We start from the raw sequence: 13,398 nt of genomic DNA, 5'->3' as shown, positions 1-13,398 counted from the left end.
GGTCCACACAGAAATGAATTCCAGCAGCTGTTTTTATTATTAGGTTTTAATCTCCCTTTGCTGTGAAAACAGTCTACAGCAGGGGTTCCCAACCTTTTTCATTAAACGAACCGGACAACATATTTCTGACGGACCGGGACGTTGAAGGTGCTGCTGATCGGGGTGTTCGGGTCGTCTCTCCCGGGAAAACGTCGAAATTCTGGCTGTTAAATAAATACACCCTTTTAACGCAGTTTGGAAGGGATATACAAACTTTAACAGAGCAAGCAGGGCCCATTTTCTGTCTGACTCAGGTGACGTGAACATTGGCTGTACCTGAATGATAAGGTTTTCACTTCATTGCTGCTTGACACTACCTTGCATGGAGACATATTTCACGTTAACAGTGGAGATGTTAGCAAAACTATAGTGTTTGGTAAATGGAGATGCAGATCATCTCCCTAATTAATTTCTTTGCGCAACAGACCACATTATGCGCTCACTCCAGCGAGACGAGTGAAATAAACGTAGGCCTATTTTAAATCTGTCATCGGCATCGCCATAGGCTATTTGCTACGATATAAGCTACTGTTAGGCCTACAACAAGTTGCGATTTATTAGGCTATCCAATCGCTATGCTGTTTTCATGAACATTGCAGGAATCCACTTCATTCACCTACCCACGAGTGGTTCAGTTTGTCAGTTTCACTTTCGCAAACACGCACACACATTGAATGAGCACTCATAGCCTACCACTTCCACCTAATGTTAGGGTAGAGTGGGGGAAAACGCCCCTTGGGGTAAAACGCCCCCCCTCCTATATTTCACAAACTAATCACTAGATGAAGTAAAATGTTGTTGTTTTTATTTCTATGCACTATGTTGACAATGGTAATTTACAAGTACCCACCATAAAATGGATGCATGCTCTGTACTTCAAGAAAACAAAAGAAAAATGGATTTTTAGGCAAGTGTTCTAATTTTCAGCAGTCACTAAAACAAAGTTGGATATTGCCTCTATATTTTATGAATTAAGTAGTATTTATTGATCAGGAAAACATTTAGTTTATTTTTATTTTGGTCCGCGGTTCCATAACACCATTCAGTTGTGCCGCAAATTAACAGACAGAAGCACCAGGCATAATCTTTTTTTTTTTTTTTTAATCCGAGGCCCCCCATTGGCTAAGGGCCCCTGTGCACGTGCACACTTGGCACAAGCCATGATCCGTCCCTGCAACAGAGGGACCAAGAGCTTATGGTCATTCTGAAGAGTGAAGTGCAGCCCTTGCAGGTAAGATGTTAGTCTTTCATACGCCCACGTTACTCCCAGCGCCTCCTTTTCAATTTGTGCGTAGCGCTTTTCTGCAGTGTTCGAATTATACTGTGAGCTTCGGGGGTACAGCTATTTTTGACTGGTGACGTCACTCTCCATTTTATATAGGCTTACACATGATTTCACACTTGTGGTTCACAGTCAATTTTCCTTCAAAATATAGGTCAAAAGAGTTAAAAGAAACTAGTCATACTAGCAAGCACAATATACCTTACACGTTATGGCAAGGGTTGAATTTGGGTTAACACTGTTTGAAGGTGCGCCCCATGCATAAAATTGCGCGCCACAGTCAAAAAATATTTTTTGGTATAGCAGTGCAATGCAAACATGGAAACGCATACAGACCAATAGCACGGATATGGCAAACATACAACTTAAATTTAAGACCCAGAATTGTTTACAGATGGGCCACAGAAAGTCTCCCGTTTAATAGCCAAGTTCACCTAGCCTAAAACAAGGCCTGCCTTTGGTTCATTTGATTCGTTTTTCTTGGATAGCCTAAGCAAAACAAACATCAAGCAAATAAAAAAAAAATGACTTGTTCACGGTTGGAAAAACAACAAATATCTTCACGTTGTTTAGCCTAGGCAATTCTAGTAGGCAATTCATATAATGTGCGCTTGTTAACCGATTCGTATATCAGGCTTTTGCAGCCTACACTGTATTTGTTTTAATTCGTCAGTATTATATTATAGCACACGAACACAGTCTGAACGTACCAGAGAAATGGAACAGCCCAATGGGGGTGAGGGTTTGAAAATCGTATTTCATTAGATTATATCCTGAATTGTTGGTATGTGATGGTAATACTGCATTTAATTACGTGCAATATTGAATAACATACTTTTTTTTTTTTTTAGTACCCCTCAAACTATTATTTTCATCCCTTTTGGGAGGGTCTAAGTCTCATCTAGGGGGGTCGGACCCCCCCAATATCCCCGTAATTCGAACAATGTGTGTGTGTGTGTTGAAGAATCCCGTTTGTTGTACTACATCATTACGTCAATATGTTATTTCATGTTTGCTTGTTTGTTTGTGAGGCTTAGGTTCCATAGAGATAGGACTGACTGACAGAACACAGACCACCTGCCTTCACATTCCTGATATTAATTCAAGATCACTGTCTGATCACACACACACCATTAAGCAATTACTGAACATGAGATATGACATTCTTTAATTCACAGCACTCATCTAACACAATGATAGCAATTCATTTTAGATTCAGATCTGATCTCCACATTTATATATTAATTTAATTTAATCATATTATACGGTATAGTATTTTTAAATCATTATTCATTTTAATTTACATTCATTGTGTTTTAGAGTTTTATTTTTAAAATATTTAAAGTGACATTTCAGTATGTAAATTCAAATGCTCTCCATGAAAACTGTTACTGATATAAAATTCTGCCACCAGGAGGAGCTGTTTGGTATCATGCAATTAGCTTCAGTTGCTGGACCATATTCTGAAAGGCATCATGTACATTTATAATGAATCTTATCGTTGTGCTGTGACAAATATTGACATTCTCATTTCCACGGTTGGATACATTAGCATTGAATATTAAGTGAAAATGTCAAAAGTGTGTGAAATCACTGTCATTTCTAAAGGCGTATGGTAAAGTTGATTAATTCTGTTCATGGGGAGTCTGTGTGCCAATAGTGCTAAATAGTGTAATAGTAGTGTAGTATTCTAAAATGTCAAACAGGTTTACAAATGTACATTCTATGACATGATGTAAGACAGAGGGGTCATATGATTGAAAATAGTGAACTAATTTAGAAATGATATTACAGTCACATAATTGGGATGGTTAATGATTTATTAGGTTGTCACACATTTAAAACTAACTTTGGTCCAATACCACAATTATCGGATTGCACACCACACATGCACACACACACGCGCACGCGCACGCACACACAGGTGCACACACAACCACTCTCTGATCACACATATTACCACACAACACAACTCTCCAACCACATGCACTACCACACACTACCAAATTGTACTATGATGAAGCAGACAGGTTACATGAGGTGAGGTTGGAGGTGAGCATTAGCACAACGTTACATTTTGATGTTCACATCAGTATTGTTTCGTTTACATACTTTCTTTTTTGCTTTCTATAAACTGTGCTGCTCTAGTCTTACTGAGGCCTTCACTGGTAAGATAACCAGAGGAACATCTCTGATAGTAAAGAAATATGGAAACACTCTCCCAGTGAACGTGTGTGTGAAAGTGTGTAGGTGTGTGTTATTATCAGGGTCAGAGAATGAGACCTTTCCTCTGTCCCAGTCCAGCTGCACTCTGATCCTCTGGAGTTTCTGCTGCTGCACTGTGAGGAGAGTGGGGGGCTGTGGGGGAGCACCTGCTCTATATGCACCATCATAATAATACACACACCACTCTCCACTCACATAGCCATACTCTCCCTTCCTCGGGGCCGACTCTGCCTTCACACCCACATGCCACACTGTGTTCTCTCCAACCTCCACATCCCAGCAGTGAGTCCCTGAGTTAAAGCCCTCAGAGCCCAGGACACCGAGATACTTATCAAATCTCTCTGGGTTATCAGGAAGCCGCTGCTTCTCATCACCACATCTCACACTGGTCAGATCCTCAGACAGGATGAGTATTGGGTGTGCAGTGTTGGGATCCAGAGTCACAGGAGCTGCAGAGAGAAAGAACACACACATGAGCTGAACACTGAGTGATGTGTGATGAGGATGCGAATGACACACACACTACCACAATCTTCAATTACACACACACACTAGCACTCTGATCACATCACACACACACTCTGATCACAGAGAGAAGGGATGTTAGTGGAATGATGAGGAGTGACATCTCATACACACACACACACACACACACACCCAAGCACAAACACACACCCACACACACTACCACAATGTGATCACATATACTAGCACTGAACACACACACACATACACATACACATACACATACACACACACACACGCCCACACACACTACCTCTCTCTGATCAGATATACAGTACTAACACTGGTCTCTCCCTCTCTCTCTTTCTCACACAAACACACAGCACAAACACACACACACACACACACACACACACACACACACAAACACACAGCACAAACATACACACACACAAACACACAGCACAAACATACACACACACACACACAAACACACAGCACAAACATACACACACACAAACACACAGCACAAACATACACAAACACACACACACAAACACACAAACACACAGCACAAACATACACACACACACACACTACCTCTCTCTGATGATATACTTGCACTGGTCACACACACACACACACACACACACACACACACACACACGCTCACACTCACACACACACACACACACACACTACCTCTCTCTGATCAGATATACTAACACTGGTCTCTCTCTCTCTCTCTCTCACACACACACACACAAACACACACAGACACAGACACACACACACACACACACACAAACACAAAAACAAACACAAACACACATTGTATTAAGTGTGAGTATAATTTGTATTTTAGTATATTTAGCATATTCTTTATCTTCTACTGTCCTTACTGCTTAGTTGTGTTTTATATTATATACTTTAATTACTCTTTCTGCTGTTAAAGAATGTGTTTGTGTTGTATGTATGCTGCTGAGACCTTGAATTTCCCCTGGGGATCAATAAAGTATCTATCTATCTATCTATCTATCTATCTATCTATCTATCTATCTATCTATCTATCTATCTACACACACACACACACACACAAACACACACACACACATACACACACACACACACAGACACACTACCTCTCTCTGATCAGATATACTAACACTGGTCTCTCTCTCTCACACACACACATACACACACACACACACACACTACCACTCTCTGATCATATATATTAGTACTGATCACACACACACACACAAACACACACACACACATACACTACATATCTCTGATCAGATATACTAACACTGGTCTCTCTCTCTCTCTCTCACACACACAGCACAAACATACACACACACACTCACACACACTACCTCTCTCTTATCAGATATATTAGCACTGGTCACACACACACACACACACAGAAACAGAAACACACACACACACACACACACACACACTACCTCTCCTTTATCAGATATACTAGCACTGGTCACACACGCGCGCACACACACAAACACACACACACACACGCACGCACACACACACTACCTATCTCTCATCAGATATACTAGCACTGGTCACACACGCTTACACAGACACACACACACACACACACACACACACACACACGGCATATAAAAGCGAATGGTATTTAAGCAATGGTACGGCAAGATTCTCCAATATGATCACAACAACACAGAGCTCTGCTAGGCCCTGGGCAGCATGCACACACCCACCCTTACCACTCTCTTCACCCCCAGCCTAACACTGACTCCAGCATAGGCCCAGCCTAACACTGACTCCAGCATAGGCCCAGCCTAACACTCTCCAGCATAGGCCCAGCCTAACACTGACCCCAGGACTGGCCTGTAGAGCTCTACCAGGCCCTGGGCAGCATGCAGACACCCACCCTCTCCACTGTCCCCACCCTAACCCTCACATTGACTCCAGCATTAGCCCAGCTCCCCGCCTAACCCTAGTAAGTAAGGTAAGGAAACTTTAATTTCCCCGAGGGGCAATTGGTTTTAACAGCCAGTACAAATATGCCATATGACATCCTACAAGACATACACATCAAAACATGTAAGACACATACAGAGACAAATAAATAAACAAGGCTATCTTAAATATAAGTATAAATAGTAGTTTAAAAACTATTTGTTAATCAGGGAAATGGCAGTGGGGACAAATGAATTCTTAAACCTTGTCCTACATCTTGGCATTGTATAGCTCCACCCTGAGGGGAGGAGTCTAAACTCCCCAAACAGGGGGTGTCTGGGGTCCGCAACAACCGAATAAGCTTTCCTGCTCGTTCTGGTGTTAAAGATATGGTGGAGGTCAGTAAAATTAGTGCCAGCTATCTTACTACATACTTTAACAATGCTCTCCAGTCTGTTTTTTATAGACAATGGCCAGCTAATAAAAGAAAAGGTTAAAACAGACTCAATAAAACAGGTGTAGAACATCCTCATAAAAGTAGGATCAATGTTAAAGTTCCTCAGTTTCCTAAAAAAGTGCATACGCTGGTGGGCTTTGGAACATACCATGTCACATTGCGACTCAACATTTAATTCACTGACCATTTTTATCCCTAAGTATTTGTACTCCTCAACCCTGTCAACAGACTGCCCATTTATGACTGCAGGGGGAAGAGGGGGGGGTTGGAGGATGCCCAGTTATGACTGCAGGGGGAAGAGGGGGGTGATGTTTCCTAAAATCAATGATCATTTCCTTTGTCTTTGTCACATGTATGTTTAAAAAGGAGTCATTGCACCATGTGCTGACATCACTCACCACTGGCCCATGGTCAATGTCATTGTCCTTAAGTAAAGAGACAGTGACAGAGTCGTCCGCAAATTTCAGCACATGTCTGCCCTCATGGTGAGATTGACTTTCATTAGTATATAAAACAAACAGAAGTGGAGAGAGACACAACCCTGGGGTGATCCAGTGGAAGATAATAGGGCATCAGAGAAAACGTTATTAACTTCACCCTTTGAGATCTGAAAGTTAAAAAGTCAACCAGCCATGCTATTAGCCCTAAATTAATGTTGTGAATCTTTGCAAGCCTATCTGCTAAAATATGAGGTTGTATACAATTAAAAGCCGAAGAGAAATCAACAAAAACTAGTGCTGCCCTACAGAGCTGCCCTGGGCCCCTGCAAACACCCACCCACTCCTCAGACCTAACCCTGACTCCAAACATGACTCTCGCATTTTAGATATTCTGTTTTTCCGTTTGAAATGTGAGGATAAAAACAGATTTTTCATATGTGTGCAGCTATAAGTCAAAATGGTGTTGTTCACCATCATGCAACCCTAGGCCCATATAACACTGCACACATTACATTCCTGGACACCTTACATGACATGCTCACTAATGCTAAGAGACCAGAGCAGACCAGATACGTTATCATATGGGACAATGTTAGTTTCCATAGGGCAGCTTTGGTCCGCAACTGGTTTACAGAACACCCGCTCTTCACTGCACTCAACTTCCCCCTATACTCCCCCTCCTCACTGTACTCAACTTCCCCCCAAACTCTCCATTCTTGAATCCAATTGAAGAGTTCTTCTCTGCCTGGCGCTGGAAGGTCTATGACCATCATCCCCCTCAACGCATAGCCCTTTTACAGGCAATGGAGGAGGCATGTGGGGATATTGACCAGGCATCATGTCAGGCCTGGATACGGCATTCCAGAAGATATTTTTCCCGGAGCCTTGGACTACAGGACATTGCATGTGATGCAAAATGTTGTGGCTGGACCCAGGGAGACGACACAATGTAGACTGATTTTTTTTTGTCTCAGTGAAATTATTTTGTGTTTCGACTTGATGTATAAGTATAGTATAAGTATATATACTCTTTTGATCCTGTGAGGGAAATTTGGTCTCTGCATTTATCCCAATCCGTGAATTAGTGAAACACACACAGCACACAGTGCACACACAGTGAGGTGAAGCACACACTAATCCCAGCGCAGTGAGCTGCCTGCATCAACAGTGGCGCTCGGGGAGCAGGGGTTAGGTGCCTTGCCCATGGGCACTTCAGCCGTGCCTACTGGTCGGGGTTCGAACCGGCAACCCTCCGGTTACAGGTCCGAAGTGCTAACCAGTAGGCCACGGCTGCATGTGTAAATAAACACCAATACTTGATGTTTGGAATCCCTGTATGTTTACAGAACTATGACAAAAGTATGACCTCAATCTGACATAGCCTACCTTGTGCAAAGACAAAGCAAAAGCCAGATGTGTTTTTTTTATTTATACCATCAGTGTGTAGTTGACACACTGTGTGCTTATCAATGTGATGGCTTGTGTTAACTGTTTGATACGAAAATACCATTTTTAGGAAGGTGTGAAGAATAAGCCCTGGACAAATGTAACTGTACCATCTACTCCAGTAGCAGTCTATCCTCTCCTCATTCCTAACATTGCTTATGTGTGTTTGGTTATGTGGAAACAGCAGGCTACTCACTGTACTGAACAATCTCCTGCATCTTCTCCCAGACTCTGAACTTCAGGTTGCCCAGGTGCTTTGCCACATTGATCAGAGCTCCTGAAACCCTCTCTGGATCCTGCAGTGTGCACTGGGCTCTGGAATAACATTCAGGAGTCAGTGCTGCTGTGGGTTTGGGTTCAGAACCACAGAGAAGAGAGAGAGACAGGAGGCAGATCACTCACCTTTCCACTGTGCTCTTGTAGCTCTGGAAAATAAGAATAGAAAGAATATGTCAGCCATTATTGTTATAATTAGGTATTTTGGAAACTGTACAATCCCCCCCCCCCGTATGTGTGTAAACTAGCCGGCTGTTGTGTTGTCGGGATGAAAGGGTTTATGTTACGGGATGCCACCCAGGTTGTGTAGTATAGCCACTGGGTATAAGCTGACCCATTCTAAATTGTGTGTATTGATCTCTGTAAATGCTGGTAATAAACAGCCAAGAAAGCAAGTATTCTTTGCCTCGTCACATGTGTGTACAAATACTTTGTTTATGAGAATAAACATAGGTGCAATGCTTTACAAATGATGATCAAAGCATTTTGTAATAGTTTGCAATTGGTTTATAATGGGAAACTGATTTCATTTATAAGTGGTTGTTTCATTATATATTAAGTATAAATCATGTACTTAAACATATTTTTTGGATATGCTTATTTACTATGAACAAACCATTTATAACTGTGTGAACAAATGCATTACTGATGCTAAATTATGCATGAACAAGAACTTACTAATGATGAACAAACCATTAACTGATAAGTAACAAAGGCTTAATAAATTATGAACTGTGTGTAGTTATTATAAAGTGTTAACACGATAGCAGTTATGTGATATATTTGTCAAACTAGCTTTCAGCTTAGATCTGTGCGCATTCTTGGTGTTGGGATGATGTTGACCAATCGTGAAACGTGGAGACGCACAGACCCCCTATATTCAAGAATGATTACTTCCGCATTTATGAGCGATAGCGTAATCTAGGTACACTGCAGTCATTTTTACTGTCTAGCCTACAACATCAAATACATCGATTGTCATCAGATGTTGTATGGTATGCACGTCCATAGTGATGTATTTGCACGCACAACACTGTTAAAGCGCCTGTGAGATCCAAAATGTTTGGAGAGGCGGAGCGCCCACTCCTACACGGGAGATAACTTAGTTTCAAGATAACTGATTGGTCAGTAGGCAGTAGTTTTACACGATTTGAGCTATAACTTAGCACATAACCTGTTCCGACCAGGTTTGGTTGGCAGTATAAGACACCATGGTGATACAGCGATGCTAAAACAGAGCCACTTTTGTGTCACAGCATATACCCTGGCTTTGAGCGCAACATACCTCGCTAACCCACTAATCGAGCTTCATAGTATACCCCACTGCAGAGGGACAACTCGGTACAACCATGACCTTCTGATTGGCCAAGTTCCCAGGACCATCACCACCCCATTGTTTTGTTACTGACTAAACATTGGACAGCTGACAGGACTGCAAAGATATCTGTAATGTGAATAAACCGACACGACACACAGAGCTGTAGTCGGAGCTTAGGCTACTCCATTTATTCGAACAGCACACGATTCTAACTTCCTACTCACGTGCCAACATAAAACCCAATCAACACGCAGCGTTGTCATAGCAATGCCAAACATAACATTTTCCCCCCCTTCACAAGAATCTAAGTGTGATACTCAGTTACAAAATCATTCAAACGTTCAGGCCGGGTATGTGCACGGGCTGGGCGAGGCTGGTGGTCGTCACCGGTCTCCGGGGTTGCCTCCTGGTGGTTGTCACCGCTCTCCGGGGTTGCCTCCATGGCTCCTTGCTGGGCAGGAGGCGCTGTGGCTGCTGAGCGGTCAGGTTGCGGGGCAGCGCTTAGACCTAGTCCAGAAGGAGCCTGTACTTTGCGCAGACGGCTGGCATGCCAGCGAGTGCCATCTGTGAGCCTGAATGTGGCGGCCCCAAGCTGTTGGCTGACCTGGACAGGGTCTGACCAGAACGACTGCAATTTGTTGTCGCGGTGGGGTCGGCGGATCCTGACCCAGTCTTGAGCGGCAATGGCGGGTGGCCTGGCTCGCCGTCTCCGGTCAAACCAGTTCTTCATCTGGCTCTGACGAGCATGAACCCTCGCTAGGATTGGGTGAACTGGAGCCTGAGCCAGAACAGGGCGAAGTCTATCCAAAGGCAGCTGGAGTTCCCGTCCCAGCATGAGGGAGGCTGGGGAGGCCCCCGTGGTGGCATGTGGTGTGGCGCGGTAGTGTAAGAGTGTCTGGAGGAGGCTTGCATGGAACGTGAGCCCTTGAGCGAGGTGCGCCCTTATTCCATTCTTTAGGGACTGGTTCAGCCTTTCGACCCCCCCGTTGGCCGATGGGTTATAGTAAGCCGTGCGAATATGGCGAATCCCTTTCTCTTTCAGGTAGGTGCCCAGTTCATGTGAGACCATCTGAGGCCCATTGTCGGTGGTGATTTTCTTGGGCAAACCCCATCGGGCAAACAGCAAGTCTAAGATGTCAGTTAGCATCTTGGCAGTTACAGAGCCCACGGGTATAACCTCAGGCCACTTGGAATGGAGGTCATAAATAACGACCAGAAATCGTTGGTGGTGCGGCACGCCATGTAACTCTCCACAGATGTCTAGTTGTAGGTGCTCCCACGGTTGGGATGGCCAGTCCAAGGGCTGCATGGGTGGGGGCGGGGCTGGGGCCCTGGTCTTGCCACTGAGGAGACAGGCGGTGCAGTCCTTGACCAGGGTCTCGATGTCTCTGTCGATCCCCGGCCACCAAACAAGGTCCCGACACCGTTGTTTGAGCCTGACTATGCCCAAGTGACCCTCGTGTGCCATAGCAAGAACACGCGCACGAAGGGCACTTGGGACCACAGTGCAGAGCCCTCTAGCAACACAAGTGTCGTTCCAGCCTGCAAGCTGCTCACGGATTCTGAAATAGGGTGACAGCTCATCTGGTACCTTTGTAGGCCAGCCATGCCTAATGTATGAGGACACTAAGGAGAGGACAGGGTCGGCTGCTGAGGCGTCCAACAGCTCACGCAGTGACACAGTTTCCTGAAGTGGTGTGTGGAGAAGCTGTATGAGGTCATGCTCTGTTCGGTCCTGCTCGGAGGCCAGAAACTGAGGCGTGGGTTGAGCAGGGATTGACCGTGATAGCAAGTCTGCCACCACATTGTCACGCCCTGGTGTGAACTGCAGACAATAGTTGTACTGCTGTAGGCGGTCAGCCCAGCGGTGAAGTCGAAGTGGTTTGTGGCCAGTGCCTGACGTGGCCAGGAGAGCAGTGAGTGCTTGGTGGTCTGTTCTTAAGGTGAATGTGCGTCCATACAGATACATGTGCCACCGCTCACAAGCCCAGAGGCACGCTAGCGCCTCTCGCTCCCCTACCGAGTACCTCTGTTCTGTAGGGCTGAGTGCTCGAGAGGCAAAAGCGATTGGCCTTTCCACGCCCCCCTGGAGTTGGGACATCACGGCACCAATGGCGATGGCTGAGGCGTCACATGTGACGAGCGTGGAGCTGGCCGGGTCAAAGTGCGCTAGGACTGGTGGTGAAGTGAGCTGTGACTTCAGACGATGCACTGCTTCGGCACAAGCGGGTGTCCAGACCCAAGGCTCATCGGTTTTCATCAGCTTGCGCAGTGGAGCAGTTGTGTCTGAGTACTGAGGCAGAAACCGAAGGTAATACGTGGTCATCCCCAGGAAGGAGGCAACCTGGGCAGGTGATGTGGGCTCAGGGACACGCTGGATGGCCTCTGTGTTTGAGTGGAGCGGGCTTATGCCTTCGGCTGAGAGACGGAACCCCACATATTCAATGACCGAGGCCCCAAAGACACACTTGTCTCCATTAAGTGTGAGGTGGTGCTCAGCTAATGCGCTAAACACTCTGTGGAGGCGTTCGTCGTGCACTGCAGTGGTGGTTCCGTGAACAACAATGTCGTCAAGATAAGCAGCCACACCCGGAATCCCTGCCAGGATGGAAGCCATTATTTTCTGAAAACAGCTTGGAGCTGAACTCAGTCCAAAAGCCATGCGTTTGTAGCGAAAGACACCTTCATGGGTAATGAAGGCGGTTAGGTTGCGGCTATCAGGGTGTAAAGGCACTTGGAGGTAGCCCTGGCGGAGGTCAAGTTTTGAAAAAATCGTTGATCCATAAAACTGAGCTCCTCTGTTGTCGGCAAAGGGTAGCGGTCAGGTATTATGGCTTTGTTTACTGCTCTGAGGTCCACGCAGATGCGCAGGCCTCCCGTCTTTTTCTTTGCCACCACCAGGTTGGATATCCACGGTGAAGCATTCACCTGCTCGATTATGTCCTCATCTAGCATGCGCCGTAGCTCAGAGGAGACGTCATCCCGCAGGGCTAGAGGAGAGCGGCGTAGTGGCTGCACCACTGGTGTTGCATTACGATCTACCAGGGGCTGGTGGACAAAAGCAGTGAGACGACCCACCCCATCAAACAATGCTGGCCACCGTTGGTGCCACGGAGTGGCGACAGTGTGGATTTCCGAGCCTGTGGTATCCAGTAGGGTGAATCCCAGGCCGTGGAAGAGGTCAAGGCCAAGTAGATTAGTCCCATGGCGTGACACATGGAATGTGAATGTACAGGCAACTGGAGAGAGCCCACTATATCTATCTCAGCGTTTCCATAACCTCGCAAAGTTGTGGAGGCTGGTCCCAGTGGCTTATGGGAGAAGAAACGTTTCCAGGTTATCAAGTTCAACAGTGACACAGTGGCCCCTGTGTCAAGGAGGAGAGGCAGAGTGACATCATCTAGCATTAGAGAGCAGGTTTTGAATGAAACTCGTCCTGAGCGGACATTATGGATCACAGTTGGAGGAGCTACTGGGTTTTGTCGGTGGCCTCTGGCTGGGG

The 13,398-nt window shown here is 45.4% G+C and overlaps 1 protein-coding gene across 4 annotated transcripts in view; it reads right to left on the bottom strand.

Annotated features, from left to right (window-relative positions):
- The window catches only part of LOC121693123 (zinc-binding protein A33-like), a 49,929-nt gene that overhangs the window by 32,713 nt on the left and 3,818 nt on the right, over positions 1-13,398 (bottom strand). For 2 of the 4 annotated variants that reach the window (XM_042072347.1, XM_042072327.1), the window contains exons 4-6: positions 8,705-8,727; positions 8,499-8,617; positions 3,124-3,996 (exon numbers count right to left, since the gene is read on the bottom strand). The exons of the other annotated variants lie outside the window; for them this stretch is intronic. In XM_042072347.1, the coding sequence (XP_041928281.1) occupies positions 3,449-3,996; positions 8,499-8,617; positions 8,705-8,727 (690 nt within the window). In that variant the 3' untranslated portion in view covers positions 3,124-3,448. Of the gene's footprint in view, positions 1-3,123; positions 3,997-8,498; positions 8,618-8,704; positions 8,728-13,398 lie in introns of those variants that run through there. 4 annotated transcript variants of the gene reach the window in all.

Source organism: Alosa sapidissima, chromosome 2 (assembly GCF_018492685.1).
Source record: "Alosa sapidissima isolate fAloSap1 chromosome 2, fAloSap1.pri, whole genome shotgun sequence".
Lineage (NCBI taxonomy): Eukaryota > Metazoa > Chordata > Actinopteri > Clupeiformes > Clupeidae > Alosa > Alosa sapidissima.
Note: the sequence above shows the minus strand (reverse complement) of the source record. Positions and strands in the feature narration are given on the sequence as shown.